The 16,522-nt window shown below is 34.8% G+C and overlaps 1 protein-coding gene and 1 non-coding gene across 8 annotated transcripts in view; both read left to right on the top strand.

Annotated features, from left to right (window-relative positions):
* CCPG1 (cell cycle progression 1) overlaps positions 1 to 16,522 on the top strand; it is a 39,657-nt gene that overhangs the window by 21,037 nt on the left and 2,098 nt on the right. For 4 of the 7 annotated variants that reach the window (XR_005381686.1, XM_038580469.1, XM_038580466.1 and 1 more), the window contains exons 4-10: positions 451 to 527; positions 1,398 to 1,599; positions 3,544 to 3,639; positions 5,468 to 5,719; positions 7,322 to 7,333; positions 10,479 to 10,600; positions 13,757 to 15,162. Coding sequence is in view for 6 of the 7 variants with exons in the window: in XM_038580469.1 (XP_038436397.1) it covers positions 451 to 527; positions 1,398 to 1,599; positions 3,544 to 3,639; positions 5,468 to 5,719; positions 7,322 to 7,333; positions 10,479 to 10,600; positions 13,757 to 15,162 (2,167 nt within the window). In the remaining variant the exon portion in view is untranslated. The remainder of the gene's footprint in view (positions 1 to 450; positions 528 to 1,397; positions 1,600 to 3,543; positions 3,640 to 5,467; positions 5,720 to 7,321; positions 7,334 to 10,478; positions 10,601 to 13,756; positions 15,163 to 16,522) is intronic. The other 3 variants (XM_038580468.1, XM_038580470.1, XM_038580471.1) reach the window with 3 other exon arrangements.
* MIR628 (microRNA mir-628) lies at positions 4,797 to 4,891 on the top strand. The gene has a single exon (NR_049509.1). It is a non-coding gene; the product is annotated as a microRNA mir-628 (primary transcript).

Below are 16,522 nucleotides of genomic sequence, written 5' to 3'. Positions count from 1 at the left end.
AGCCTGATGTGTGGGACTCAATCCTGGGAATCTGGGATCAGGCCCTGAGCCAAAGGCAGATGCTCAACTGCTGAGCCACCCTAGGCATCCCTCCAAATTAACAGGTTTTTACAGATACCTTGGATTCATTACTTTGGTATTGTAAAGTAGAGATTATGTTTACAAAAAAAAAAAAAAAAAAAGATTATGTTTACTTAGAGATTTATATTGTTTTTTAGTAGATCTTAAGTGAATTCAGTATCTGAAATAATTCCGACAGTTTCAAATAATTTGAATAGAGAAATCTTTTTAAACGCAAAGGTAGAGTGACTTTTATCATTGTATATGATATTTAATTAAATCCACTTTTAAAAATTAGGAATAGATTTTATGTACTCAAATTATAATCTTTGTGAACTACAAAAACTCAGTTAAGTGTAATTGATTGAATTGATCTTTGCTTTTTATCAGAGAGTAGCCAAAATGGCACACCATTAATGGGAGAAGCTGCTTATCCAGCTTTGGAGGAAACGAAGTCAGCACTTGAGGTAAACTTGTGTTGTACTCTATGGATATATGACATACAATATTTGTTAATTAATACTAAGGAATAATTAAAGCTTCCATTTCAGGTTGTGCATTCTATTGCTTTATGAATTATAAACAACTTCTATTAAAAATTTTGAGACTCCATAGATCAGTCACCTTTATGATTAGAGTTAGCTTCTGTCTTAAACTCTTAGGTGAGATGTCTTTTAACTTACCAAAGTAATTGCAAAAGTAATTTCTGTTCATTTCCCCTCTAATATGCTTTTCTTTGGAAATAGATTGCATTCTTGAATTATATTGAGAGATTACGTTATTAGGATTTACCTAAAAATGAAGGTTCGCTTTTAAATTTGAGAACAAACTGAATCTTGTTTTTTGATGTTTTACTTGACTTCTGGATAAAACTAGATGATTTGTATATGACATAGCTATTGAAGTTTGTGATATGTGTAACCAGAGAAATTTGTAATCACTCTTTTCTGGGCTTTCTGACTACAGAGTTATGCTCAGATAAACCCATGGAATTAGTGAGAAATGAATTCTCTCCCTTGTGTGGTCCTTGGCTTTAAAGGTGGGCCTATCAGCTTCTGCAGCCTATGATGATTAGCAACAGTTTGATCTAATTCTGAGAGAATTGCTAAGGGGTTTGATGGTGTTTTCAAACTAAAAGATGAACTTGGTATTGAGTAATCTTTGTCTTTTGGGCAGGACTCCTATCTTTTATTTTAAGCCCAAATTACCATACTACTTAAATCCTGGTATACACTTTGAACTACATAGAAAATAGAAAATATAAGGGTGTTAAATAACTTACTTTCTAAATTTATTAGACACTGACAGTAAATTTATTGTCTAAAATTATTCCTTAGAGAGAAGAAGAAAAGTCATCTGAAGACAATGTCTATTTTGGAACTGTCAGTGATGATTCTGATATTGTTACCCTTGAGCCACCTAAGTTAGAAGAAATTGGAAATCCAGAAACTCTAATTGTTGAAGAAGCACAGAGTCCAGAAGACTTAAACATGGGCTCTTCTTCCAGCAGCCAGTACACATTCTGTCAGCCAGAAACTGGTAAGAGCTGCGTAAAGAATACACTGCTAGAGATGTAAGGTCTCCTGGGACCACATTTTACATAATGGACAAGTTTTTATTACAGTTGAAATTTTTTTGGTAAAATCTACTGTTTAGTGTTTTCTTAGGTCACAGGGCCTACAGCAGAATTGTTATAACAATAAATGCCATCTTTTATTAAGTAAAAGATGAAAAATAATATCTTCAAGGAGATTTGTTATTGTCTTAAACACTCCAAAATGAATTTGACATATTTTAGATATTAAGGATGGAAGATTGAGCCATTATAACAAAAAAGCAGAAGAAAGTCGATTTCTACTTAGAATGATACAAATTTTGTATTTTAGAAATTGTGAAATAGCTTCTTATCGAAGTCTGTTAGATCCTTTCAGTTATTAATCATTTAGCAAACATTTATTGAATGCTACTTATGTGCTAAACAGTGTTCAAAGAGCTAGCAGAACAACAACATCCCAAAACCCCTGACCTTTGTATCTTTCATTTTAGATTGAGTCATGGAAGGGTGCCTATTTTAAGTCACGTTATTAATGCACTTAATGCCTACTATTCAGACAGTGATGTAGAGGTTAAAATTGAAGTACTTAGCTTATTCCTTTCTGTTTCTTTGGCTTAGCTTGAGGGATATATATTACATCTTTCAAGGTGGACATAAATATTTAGACACAAAGTTACTGGGAAATAAAAGAAGCAGACCTATTATGATGAACTCACAGTTACTAACCAAGATTTGTAACTCAAGGATGAATTGGGAGAAAGACAAGTTGGAACACTGTCAGTGACTCCTAAAATTTCCTAATTTGATGCAGAAATAAGGATGTGTTTATTTCAGGTCATTTTCTTAGAGTTTACCATTCTTTAATATTTATACTTGCCAGAACCAGGAATTGCTGTTATGCCATTTCAAGCTAATAAAATGTCAAATAGAGATTTTTAGCTATCTCATTTAATGACAGTTTGCTTATAAGCAAGAGTTTGAAAACACTTTTTTCAAATATTTAAATACTCCTCTGGCATTCTTAGTGGCCAGCCTTCGCCAGAATGGTATACATAGTGTATGTATTACGAGGACTAATGAATTGACTTCAGAATCTTTTTTGTTCAAACTTATTTTATTCATTTAGTTCCAGGGTCTGTGCTGTACTCAAGTAGTCTTCTTTCCCTCTTTCCTTTCTTTTTTGGGAAGACTATAGATGGTGGTTGAATATGAGAATATTCATGGGCCGGAAAAAGTCACATTGAAGCAGGAGGATTGCAGAAGGGTCTAGGCAGACATTTAAGAAATTGATCTTACAAACAATGTTTTCAGGAACTTGGATACTTCAAAGCTCATTACTCTGATTTTTATCTCCTTGCAGCTCTTGGGAGTTTTACAGTTTCAGTTAAAAGGCATATTTTATTAGGAATATTTTTATCCATTGCTATCTCTCCTGAAGGAATGAATTATTTCAATAAACAAAGTGCTATAAAGTTTCAAAAAATTATATTTTGGATTATGTTGAAAATATTATATATAAATCAGTTGCCAGGGGTCTTCGTTCTTTCACCTGTTTTTCTTGGTCTGTTAATCCCTACTACCTGTTGCCTGGTTATTTTGATTTTTCCTTTCTTCTCCATTTCTGTAGGATTTCAACTTCAGGTTTTTTCTTCTGAATTAGATTCTTATGGCAGTATACTTTTTGTTCATGTAAGAATACTATCCACTGCCCCCACAGGACTTCCCCCCAAGAAAGCAAAGTTGGGAGTTGTAGAAAAGTTTATATTGCACATACGTTTTTTTTTTTTTTTTAAGGCGTGATCAATTTTGATGGAGCACAAATAACAATGTTGAGTGATAATTAAAATAAGTATTTTCAATTCTCTCTTTCCTTTTTAGTCTTTATATTAAAGCTTTATACATCTTTTTTTCCTGTTTATTCACAAAAGAAAGGTGGTGGGAGAAGCTGTGGAAGATTCCTGAATGCATAAGGGGATGGGATGATCAGCTGAAACACCATGTTCCTAGCCAACTCGCTTTCCAAGGTGGTGTGACTAAATCTGATCAGCTTTTCTAGAGCTGAGTGTGCCTAGTCACATTTACTATTTACTGAGTGCTTTAAAGATAACTGTTGTCATCTGTGATACTCTAAACAGGTGTTCAAATTGATCTTGTAATAAAGCTGGCTAAGCTTATTGCATGCCTTTGCATTGCCTGCATCTTGGACTCTGGGCCAAGTTAAGCTTTGAAAGAAATTTAAAAATCAAAATATTTCAGCTATGACATGTATGGGTTAAAAAAGATGGAAGCATTGGATAAGGATATCAATTTATTAATATGGATGAGGCTGGCTTGTTTACTTAGAATCTATATGAAGGCGATATGCTATTGTAGAATTAAATTTATTTAAGGAATTTCGACAAATGATTTGTTTTTACATTTACCCATTTTAGTATTGTTGAAATCTGACTTAAATATCCAGCCATGATCTTGAATGCGATGCCTTTGTATTATGTAATGCTTTGTTTAAGTCTTCCTTTCTTTCTTTTTGTCCAAGAAATGTAACCTCACAGCTGAGGCGACGGCATCTGGGAAAAACTAGTGATCAAGAATAACCAGATAAACATGATGGGCATAAGGGTCATGACCAAAAGATCTCTCAGTGGCATCTGTATCACTGAGTATTAGGAATATTCATTCATTCAGTAGTTCTTTTTGTCTTTGTGTTTGTTGTTGTTGGTGTGAAAGTTAACTGAATCCTTTGTGACCCATCTTTAAAAATTACTGCCTAACCCAAGTCACTAGCTTTCCTGTGGCATGGATATCCTGTCTTCTAAAGAACTGTTTTACTTTTTTGAAGCATGAATGTTTGTTGTTTTGGAGCTGTTTGTATCAAATTGAGGGTCACATTTTATCTCCTTACATTTGGTGTTTTTTTTTTTTCCCTTCTTTTAACTGGCCTTTGGAAATTACATCTAACCTTCTGTGTCAATATGTAGTTTATTTATTGATGGAACATTGTTAATAAGCTCTACATTTGAAAAAACTGAAGGTGTTTTGTTTTGTTCTTTTTGTTTTTTGTTTTTTGTTTTTTTTAGTGGATATATTACCACGACTTTAGATTTCTTATGGATTTTTTTATTGTTCTTTTTTACTATTCTTTTCATAAAGGAGCAGCACCAGACTAGTCCTTAATATCGGAATAGCTGTTGTGTCACTTCCTCATGCTGACATATTTACTAGAGGGTAAAATTAATAACCTTCTAGTAAGAGTGGCAGTCGAAGGGAAGGGCTCATCTGACTTCTGGAAACCTGTGTTAAACTGTATAGTTTTTGAACATTGATTGTGGACTCAAAGGATGGAAATGAAACTAGGGTCCAGATATACCCAATAGAGAACTTTTGGTAGTTCTGGTACTTTGTAAGTCACAGGAACTGTTCATATACTTCCCTGTGTTCCTTAAGTAGTTGAACTTAAATTCCCTCTATTTGAAATTGAATGAAGAAGAGAATTTTTTTCTTTCTAGAAACTGTATCTGTTTATGGTTCTAATAGCAAAGAAGTTTACTAGTTTATGAGAATGATGTTCTAACAGTGTTAACTATAAGAGAGGTTTTAAAAATAAAACCAGATAGATCCTCAAAGGCACAGAATATGATTAACAGATTCTTATGTGTCACAATTGAAATCTTTTGTTTTGGCTTTATGTGGATAAACCTGAAAACTTTGAGTTTTCATTTGTGTTGTTTTGGTTTTGTTTTTGGCTGTCTTATGTAAAAGGGCATGTAGGGATGGCATTGATTATACTAAAACATATTTACTGGAAAAGCTTTTCTAAAATTTTTAATATTTACATTTTTCTTTTTAAAATAGTATTTTCATCCCAGCCTAGTGACGATGAATCAAGTAGTGATGAAACCAGTCATCAGCCTAGTCCTGCTTTTAGACGACGCCGTGCTAGGAAGAAGACTGTTTCTAGTTCAGAATCTGAGGAAAGGCTACTCCCCGAACAAGAAAGTGAACCCTCTAAGGAGTTGTGTAAACGCCAGTTCAGCAGTGGTCTCAATAAGTGTGTTATACTTGCTTTGGTGATTGCAATCAGCATGGGATTTGGACATTTCTATGGTAAGTATTTGAAGATTTGATACACGTAATTTGATGGTATAGTGTATGGGCATTTGCTAAGAGTGAGGAATTCTGGGATCTGTTTTCTGTGTCATCATTAATTTTATGACCTTGGAAGGCTTATAGTCTATTTAAACCTCAGGTTTTTCATTTGAAAAACAGGAATAGTGCTACCTAGTTCACAAAGCTATTTTTGCTTACTAATATTAGGTGGTGTTTATTTTAAAAATGTAGGAATTTTTAGCACGCATGTTTATTTTTAATTTTTGTCTTTTTTTTTTTTAAGATTTTATTTATTTATTTGAGAGAGCACAGAGCAACAGAGCACAAGCAGCAGGGAGGGGCACAGGGAGAGGGAGAAGCAGGCTCCCCACCGAGGGGCTCGATCCCAGGACTCCAGTGACCTGAACTGAAGGCAGACACCTAGCCAACTGAGCCACCCAGGCACCCCTAAGCTTTGCTTGTTATTGTCCTTATTAGTATTTATGTATATTAAGTATCTTTAATGCAAAGCTTTTAAAAGTGGATGAAAAGAGGAAGGAATTCCATGTAATTTTTCATTTGGCAGCCTAACCATTGAGTCTTTTTTTTTTTTTAATGTTTTATTTATTTATTTATTTGAGAAAGAACACAAGACAGAGCAGAGAGAACAAGTTGGGAGAGGGAGAGAAGAGCAGAGGAAAAGGGAGAAGCAGATACTCCATTGAGCAGGGAGCCTGATGTGGGGGCTCAGTCCCAGGACCCCAAGATCATGACCTGAGCTGAAGGCAGACACTTAACTGACTGAGCTATCCAAGTGCCCCCCATTCTTATTTAATGTGTCTGTAAAAAGATGAGACTGAGAACTGAACAGTTCACACTCGTTAACATACTCTATATCAGAATTTTGAAAAAAAACACTTTAAACAAATGTTTAGATCTTGTCAACTTTATAAATTTCAATTTGCCTTACATGAAATGAAGTACTTCTAGATTTTTTTGCTGATGTGATCTACAATTTAACTTTTGGAATATTCCTGTTTTGCTAATTCCTTTCAACAGTGTGTTCCTTATGCAAAAATTGAATAGTTAAAGGTACCTTATATTAATTTGTGGAAAAGATACATTATTCAACATAGTGTAATGTTAGAATAAACTTGAGACAACACTTGTTTAAAGTTAGACTCCGGGGATCCCTGGGTGGCGCAGTGGTTTAGCGCCTGCCTTTGGCCCAGGGCGCGATCCTGGAGACCTGGGATCGAATCCCACGTCGGGCTCCCAGTGCATGGAGCCTGCTTCTCCCTCTGCCTGTGTCTCTGCCTCTCTCTCTCTCTCTCTCTCTCTCTCTCTCTCTCTCTCTCTGTGACTATCATAAATAAATAAAAATAAAGTTAGACTCCGTAAAATGTGTTTCTTCTGGTTTAACTTTATATTGATAAAAATAAGTGGTTAGACTTCTGGTGGATGCCTGCTTGAATTTAATACTGAAATACTGTAATTTGTATCCTTCCTTGAAGCTTATTGTAATGAGATTTGACTTGAAGTACTACGCTTAATTGTGTTTATTATCTAGCTGGAACAAATGTATGAATGTATTTTTGAGCATGATTTTTTTCCCCACAGGTAAACATGGAGGTAACAGAGGAGAAGGTCTTATCTTAATCTTTTCTTTCTTACTAAAATAGTTGGGCAATGATTTAATGTTCATGTTGATTGCATTAAAACCCCATCAATTGCATGACCTTTCAGTGCTTTATAGAAAGAACAATTTAGAGAGGAGTGCTTTCAAAATGGAGATTGCTGCTCTGTTTAAGGTTTTGGTTACTTGTAAAACTTACTTAAATGATTATATCTAGTAAAAAATTTTCCCATACTTTTTAAAATTATCTTTTCAGAATATGAAAAGACTGGATAATATGAAATAGTTTTTCATGGTGATGAGATCAGCTCAGTAAACATATAAAAACTTACCTAAATGATTGTTAGCTTTTCAAGGTCAACATTTTTTTTTTTCTTAGTTCTGGCACTGATCTCAACATACCAAGAACTCCTTGAAGTTGATTTCAGAGCCAGTTTGAATTTCTCATGCACCATGAAGTTAGTGCATACTCCATAATCATTCTTTGCTTGCTAATTATTTAACACAGTATACTATTTAAGTGAATCACTCAGAATGTTCACCAGCCTTAGCTCTATAAATTTGGAGAATCCTGTCTGTCCTAGAAAGAAGGGAAAACTAGCAGGATCAAGGATAGTAAAACAGTGTACTACAGGTATTTGGTACTGCGTCAGATTCTGAAAGGGCTTATAAAAGTTTAAAAAATCTTCATGTATGAAGCACCAGTCTCCCTTACTCTTTCTTTACATTGTAGGCTGTCAGTATTCTAATCAGCAGAAGAGTTCAGTTGATTTGATTTTCTCATGGATTTACTTTAAGTATTGACAGGCTACCCAGCTCTTCAGACACTATGATAGAATATGACTAGGTGCTAAGTTATGTAGCACAGACAGGGATTATAGTCAAGGGCTATACTTACTGAGTTATGCTGGAGGTGGTAGGATTTGAGTGGGGTGTGGTCTTATGCTTGCTTATGCTAGGCAGTGGGAAAGTGGAACATTGCAGCAATGGAGAACCGATAACCTGAAAGTAAACTTTGCTGGTTTTCGTAGCAGTGAGAAGACTAGCTGGACTACAGCAGAGTAGATAAATTAGAAATAATGAAATAAAATGTTGGAACATGTAAGCTGGTGTCAGTGTTGTAAATTATAGAGGTCTGTAACTCAAGGTTATAGAGTGACCTCGCAGTAATTTTTCAGAAAAAGTGCAGGAAGGCATATGGTATGGGAAAAATTAAGACAGTCAGGTAAGAGGGTTTGTAATCCTGATAGTTGGTCATCAGGACTTTGAAAATTATAGTGAATGGGGATGAAAAAAGTGAAATAAGGGACACCAAAATAATAATGGAAAACAAAACTTTGAGTGAGGATACTTGTGATATTGGTAGTTTCAGAAGTGTGGTAGGTTCTTTATTTTTGGAATTGAGGGTGTTTCTAGGAAAGGCTTTCTAGATGATAAATAACGCAGTTTGATTTGTTTTTATCCAGCTTTATTCGGCAGGTATTAAGGTGGGGTTTTTTTTGTTTTTGTCTTGTTTTGTTTTGTTTTTGTTTTTTGGTGAGAACTCTCCCAAAATTGTGCCCAACAGGCAGCTAGGTGTATTGGCTGGAAGCTCTGATAAGATTGGAGTCAGAAGAGAACTCTTACATAGCAAAACTGCGTCATAGCAAAAACTGGTGTTTTAATAATTAAAATAGGCAAATCTGTAGACATGACAAGAAGGCCAAAGATTGTACTTTGGGTGGTAACACTTTATAGTTAGGTGGCTGAAGATGGAAAAAAAAAATCCCAGTAGTTACTAGATTAGGAAAGGCCACATTAAGATAATTGTCCAACATAAACTATATAATAGTACTGCAAATTCAGATCTCAACAACATAGGTTATTTTCCAGAGGGCGAAGGAATTCATCCTGTCAGCAGTTTGAAAAGAAAAACGATTTCTGTTACTCTGATAGTTACATTTAAAAAATGAATTTCAACATTTAAAAAATCCAAAAATCTTTTGAGTAATATTGAGACAAATTTGCCATGCTTATAAATTGGAAAATTGAAAGAGAGGAAGTGAACCTTAACAGAGGAATATCATAGCTGGTAAGAGTTGTTTGTAATTTGGCAAAAGTTTTCTCCTTAGTGTTTTTCAGGATCATTGAAGAAATTAAAAGGTTTTTTGTTTTTTTGGGTTTTTTTTGTTTTTTTTTTTTAGCAGTAGGGGAAGAAATAATAAATATCATTACAAAATCATTTTCATTACAAATCCTATGATATCTTTATATAATAGTATGCCACTTGATAGATGTTAAGGTCCAGGTTGCCAAATGCCTTTTGCCTTATTTTTGCAGTGTTCTTTTTTCTCTCTCGTGCATGAGGCATGCAACAGCATGTGAACAGCATGTCTTGGCAAATTAACAATTTGGTTTCTAGGGTGAAAATACAGAGAATCCTAGTTGGTTTAAGACTGGTCACTGCAGGTATGGGGATGGTGGTCCTCTAATATAGACCTAACTAATGCAGAACTCTTAAATGATTTAGATATGAGAATGGTTGGATAATCGCAGCCAGTTATTTTCCTTGTTGTACTTTTTGGGCTGTTACATCATTTATTAGGCAAAATATAGTGAGAAAAAATAGACTTTTATTTTTCCTTATTGACTTCATCCTGTGAATAGATTCCATGGTTTGTTTCTTTCCCTGTTTTAGGCAACACTTTATGTACCTCAGCAAACTCTCAAAAACAACAAACTTGAGTGCCGTTGATATAGTAAGATTAAAAACATTATATAAGTTTTTTTTTTTTTTTTTTTTTTTTAAGGGTAATGTAGCCTGGCTTGTTTTAGTCAAAAGGAATAGTGAACTGCTTAAATGTCCCTTGGTGTATGCTAAAAAAAAATATTAACCTGCTTGGACTTATTTGTATTAACATTCATCCACCACCATTTGATGATGGCCATCATGAGATTTTACTTATTCTTTATGTAATCAGAGTTATAGAACTGTGAAATGCTGGCCTTGAAGAAAATAATCCTATCCAGATTAATTAGTATATATACAGATTAAATGTTTTATTTTATGTTTCAAAATATTGGTCATCATAACGTTTGTGGTGTGTGTGTGTGTGTGTGTGTGTGTGTGTGTGTATCCCTAATAAAAATGTCATTTTTCAGGCACAATTCAGATTCAGAAGCGTCAGCAGTTAGTCAGAAAGATACATGAAGATGAATTGAATGATATGAAGGATTATCTTTCCCAATGTCAACAGGAACAAGAATCTTTTATAGATTATAAGGTATGTACTGTTAACAAAGTTTATAAAAAAGCATTGTTAGCTAATAATTATTGCACTATTCAGATGTAAGTACAAAGCAGATTAGTGAGTCAATAATAATATTGTAATAATTGTTGATTATCCTAGTCACTGCTATGATTAGCTCACATACAGAATTTCTCTTACTGCCCACCGTAGCCCTATGAATTAATCAGGTATTAGCTTCATTTCATACATGGGAAAGAGATTCAAAAAAGTTAACTTTTCCAAGGCTACCAATCGGTGGAGCTGAATTTATCTGACTTCAAAGATGTTCTTTCTAAATTACTATAATTAACATCATTAATAATATATATATAAAGAATTGTTATTAACATTTTCACAGAACTAGCCAAACATTTTCAGTCATGAGAAGAAGGAGAGTTTGTAGCTTCTCTCAAAGATCTTTTCTTGAACAAGGGAAATAATCAGCCAGTCTTTTTCTTTGGTTTCTTGTTATGTCTGATGGAAGAGAGTGTGTTATACTTGCCTACTGAAACTCACCTAACACAGGAGGACTGGGCTGTCCATTAATACCTTTGTGGGTTTATGAGGACCAGTGTAATAGCTGGTCTCCTGTCTGGTTCTTCATAAGAAGGGTGTGGTGCTTGTAGATAAAATTCAGGGTAGAAAAGTAAACTCTTCCTTTTTTATTCCATTCCTCTAGATTTCCTTCACAATTTATGTATTCCTTATAGTGTTAGGATTATCTTACTTTAGAAGGCAGAATCTCACTTGACATCTGGATTTTTGTCTTTTAAGCAGGGACTACTGAAGTTGTTTGTAAATAGTGTAGTTTTTCCTATCTTGATCAAAGGATGTTATAAAAAGAACAGGCATATTCTTCTTTACCACCAAGATTTCTGGTTCCATTGGATGTTGTTGGCTTTTAGGAGACTGACCCTGCATGGATCTTTACTGGGTCTTAGGGATCCCTGGGTGGCTCAGTGGTTTAGCGCCTGCCTGTGGCCCAGGGTGTGATCCTGGAGACCCAGGATCGAGTCCCACGTTGGGCTCCCTGCATGGAACCTGCTTCTCCCTCTGCCTGTGTCTCCGCCTCTCTCTCTCTCTGTGTCTCTCATGAATAAATAAATAAAATCTTAAAAAAAAAATCTTTACTGAGTCAGTTCTTGCAGGCATTTTACCTCCATCTATTAAGTGTGGTTTGGATTTTAGAGATCTTGGTGGGAGACCTGCGCAGGATTTACTTATCAGGCACTTAATTCAAGATTATGGAGTTTACTGAATGCAGAATATACCTATCAGTCACTGTGGCCCCTTGTGCTTTTGCATTTAAAGGTAATGAATGTTACATTAGTCCGTACTACCCTATGGTCCACTTCTATGGGTACATGAAACTTGTTTTCTCTCACATGCAGCACAGATGAAATGATTATAATGACATTTTAAAAACAATTTCTTTAGAGAGAGAAATAGCATGAGCAGGAGGGGAGGGGCATAGGGCAAGGAAGAGAGAGATTGCCAAACAGGCTCCACACTCAGCCCTGACTCAAGGCTCAATCTCAGGATCCTGAGATCATGAGCCTAAATCAAGAGTTGGATGCTTAACTGACTGAGCCACCCACGTGCCTCTAAATATAATGAAATTTAAAATTTTAATTTGTTCTTTGGTGATTAATGAACCAGATAGTGAGCCATCCATTTCAGATAGTTATTTTTCTTTTTTTCTTATTTATGTATTTATTTATTTATTTTTATAAATTTTTTATTGGTGTTCAATTTGCCAACATATAGAATAACACCCAGTGCTCATCCCGTTAAGTGCCCACCTCAGTGCCTGTCATCCCGTCACCCCCACTCCCTGCCCACCTCCCCTTCCACCACCCCTAGTTCGTTTCCCAGAGTTAGGAGTCTTTCATGTTCTGTCTCCCTTTCTGATAGTTATTTTTCAAGTGGAAATACTGTCATTGTCCTAAAGGACATTTGTTTGTTTGTTGTAAGTATCATTTGCTGATTTATACATAAGATATTTTAACCGGGTAATGCTGTAACCATTAACCTGTTTAAGTATGTTGTTTAGTTTCTTGCTGTTTTAGTGAAAGTTGGTTACAGATATGTATGTTGAAAGAGATCATTTAAGGCTACTTTGAAATGCAGCAAAATTCTGTAAATCTAATTGAACATGGTTTCCTCTCTATCAAGGGTGCTGACTCGGCTTACATTGCTAATCTGGTGATAGTCTTTTCAGGAGATTATTTGAAATCAGAGAAATTAGTTATAAATGTTACCAAGATTCAGTGCTGTTTAAAGTGCTGGGAGAACTTGGAGGACTTACCTGAACTTGTTTAGGGATGTTAATTTGCACAAAGTGAAGATCTTTCAGATAGGAATAAGATTATTGAAATGTTTTCCTTTTAAAGAGTGTAGAGAATATAAATAGAATTATTTTGAATCCTCAAATCATCTCTAATTTTCCTTTTTTTTTTTTTTTTTTTTTTTATGATAGTCACACACACACACACAGAGAGGCAGAGACACAGGCAGAGGGAGAAGCACCGGAGCTCCATGCACCGGGAGCCCGATGTGGGATTCGATCCCGGGTCTCCAGGATCGCGCCCTGGGCCAAAGGCAGGCGCCAAACCGCTGCGCCATCCAGGGATCCCTATAATTTTCCTTTTTATAGAAGATCATCTTCTTCACCCAAGGGTCAGAGAAGCCTTTAGTCCTGTCTAAGTTCTCTTTAGGAGACTTATTAGTAGGAGAGATTGGAGTTCTGTAGTCAAAAGATAGAGAACCGATCTCTTTTATTCTTGACTTGTAAGTGAGCCTAGAAACCATTCAGGCTTTCATAGGATTATGGGAAATAATCAGTAATCACTAATAAATACTAATCAGAATTACCCCTGGCTCTATTTTAGAAATCTTACTGGGATGGATCAGGCTCTCATTTTTTCCAGTCTTTAAATTCTTCCAGCATGCTGTTACTATTTTGATGTAGCTCTGTGCTATCCATTTTCCTGCATATAAACCTTGTGTTTTCTAATTTTTATGTATTAAAATCACTACAAATCTATATACTGCATAAAGGATACTCTATATAGGGTTATGTCTTAAAGATTTAAATTGAACTTTTAAATAAAGCATTTGACATTTTTCTTTTCTTTCAAAAAAAATTAGGCATTAAAGGAAAAACTTGCAAGATGCTGGGCCCTTACTGAAGAAGAGAAGATGTCCTTTGAAACTCAGAAAAAGAACCTTGCTACAGAAAATCAGTATTTAAGAATATCTCTGGAGAAGGAAGAAAAAGCCTTATCTTTATTACAGGAAGAGTTAAGGAAACTAAGAGAACAGATTAGGATATTGGAAGATAAAGGGACAGGGACTGAATTAATCTCAGAAAATCGGAAACTTAAGCAGCACCTGGAAGAAGAAAAGCTGAAGACCCACAGCTTCCTGAATCAGAAGGAGACTCTTTTGTCAGAAGCAAAGATGCTAAGGAGGGAACTGGAGAGAGAACGACTAATAACCATGGCTTTAAAGGTGGAACTCCAGCAGTTAAGCTCTAGTGAATCTTATGGCAACCCAGACTCTCCCAATGTAGCGACTGACAAAAAGGAAATGGAAATCTTACGGGAAAGACTCACGGACCTGGAGCAGAAGCTAAACTTCGAACAGCAGCGTTCTGATTTGTGGGAAAGACTGTATATTGAAGCAAAAGATCAAAATGCAAAACAAGAAATGGATGGAAAAAAGAAAGGGAGCAGAGGAAACCACAGGGCTAAAAATAAGCCAAAGGAAACATTTTTGGGTTCAGTTAAGGAAACATTTGATGCCATGAAGAATTCTACCAAGGAGTTTGTGAGGCATCATAAAGAAAAAATTAAACAAGCTAAAGAAGCTGTGAAAGAAAATCTGAAAAAATTTTCAGATTCAGTTAAATCCACTTTCAGGCATTTCAAAGATACCACCAAGAATATCTTTGATGAAAAGGGCAATAAAAGATTTGGTGCCACAAAAGAAGAAGCAACTAAAAAACCACCAGTCTTTAGTGAATATATACACCCACAGTATAAGGCACGTACACAAAACCAGAATAGAGGCCCTACTATGAAAAAAGAAGGAAGGAAAGAAAAGCCAATTCACTTTGAAGAATTTAGAAAAAATACAAATTCACAGAAATGCAGTGCTGAGCATGACTGTAGTGAAAATTATGATTCTTTCAGAAAGTCTTGTTCTGGTATATTTGAATGTGCTCAACAAGAATCCATTAACCTTTTTAATATGAAAGTGTTGAATCCTGTAAAGATAGATGAATTTAGACAGTTAATTGAAAGGTATTTATTAGAAAAACTGGATAGTTTTCATCATTGGAAAGAACTTGATCAGTTCATCAATAAGTTTTTCCTAAATGGTGTCTTTATACATGATCAGAAGCTCTTCACTGACTTTGTTAATGATGTTAAAGATTATCTTAAAGACATGAAGGAATATCAAGTAGATAATGATGGAGTGTTTGAGAAGTTGGATGGATTTATATATAGACACTTCTTTGGTCACACTCTTTCCCCTCCATATGGACCCAGGTCGGTTTACATAGCACCATGTTATTATAATAGTTTTTAACGTTTATAGATTGGGTGGCATTTTTATCATTTTAACATCTTGGAATGTTACTATCCATAAAGTGTTTTTTGTAAAAATAAAAGTGCTATTTGTAAAAGTCCTTTATTGCCAGAGAACTTAGAATAAATTAAGTCAAAAGATAAAATTTTAAGTTAATAGCTATGTCAAACTGATTATATAAATTTTCAGTTATAAGATCTGAAAATTTTATATAATCAGTTTGACTTGAGCAAATGGTTTAATTTCTGCCTTAAAAATACATTAAGATTATGCAATCCTATTTTAGCTTCTTTTGTTTCTTTTCATTCTAGTTTATGAAAAGATAATCACCTTTTTTTTTTTTTTTTTAAAGATAATCACCTTAAGTGAAATGATTTTCCTTTAGTCTTTTACTCATTTTGGGAAGCTAGGGTGAACTATACAGATTTCACTCTGAAATCAGAAGAGCTCATATGTAACAATTTGGATTGGCCCACTTATTTTGTCTATTCCATTTACCAATTAAATTATGATACCTAATACAGTTACTACACAATTATTGTTCATAAAGGTAGAGGCAAACTTAGGAAGCCACAAGTTAACAATGTGTGTGCTTTACATATATTTCTAAAAATGACTATCCATTGCTTATCAGCTTTATATTCTGTAAATGAAACTCACCTAATCTTCAAATGTTAGCTTTATTTTTATCTTTGAGTTAGTTATATATATATCTTTTGAATAAATGTAATGTGTCTATAAAATAATGAGACTGATTTTGGTGTCTTAAGTCATTAAATATCTAGTGCTGAAATGAGCAAAACATTGTGAGGCTGCCCTTACAAAACATGAAAAGTTCTTGCCATCAAGGAGCTCACAAGCTTTTGGAGAGTTAGGTAAATATAAGAAATACATTGCATATGGTGGCCTTAGCCCAGAGATGTTTGAGAAGGCTTCAGGAGTGAGGTGGTCTTTGAACTGAACTTCTTTAAACTGGATTTTGAAGGAGAAATGAGAATTTGCTAAGCAGATAGAGTAGGACATTACATTGAAGGAGAACTTCATTTGCATAGATTTGGAGATGTGAAGATAATGGCTCTTTTAGGAGGTAGGGTAGTGCTAGGGTATGAAAAGATTTCAGAACTTTTGTGAAGATCTGAAGGACCTTGTTTTATGCTAAAGGACTTGCTTCATTGCATTCTGGATCACTGGCAACAGCCTGGAGGAATGGTTTCAAAGAGTGAAGCTAGAAGCTAGACGCTGGGCTTTGAAAAAAAAATAGATGTGAGCTGATGAGTATCTGAACTAGAGTAACAGGAGTGGAAGGAGACAGATTTGAAT

Source organism: Canis lupus, chromosome 30, assembly GCF_011100685.1.
Source record: "Canis lupus familiaris isolate Mischka breed German Shepherd chromosome 30, alternate assembly UU_Cfam_GSD_1.0, whole genome shotgun sequence".
Lineage (NCBI taxonomy): Eukaryota > Metazoa > Chordata > Mammalia > Carnivora > Canidae > Canis > Canis lupus.
Note: the sequence above shows the minus strand (reverse complement) of the source record. Positions and strands in the feature narration are given on the sequence as shown.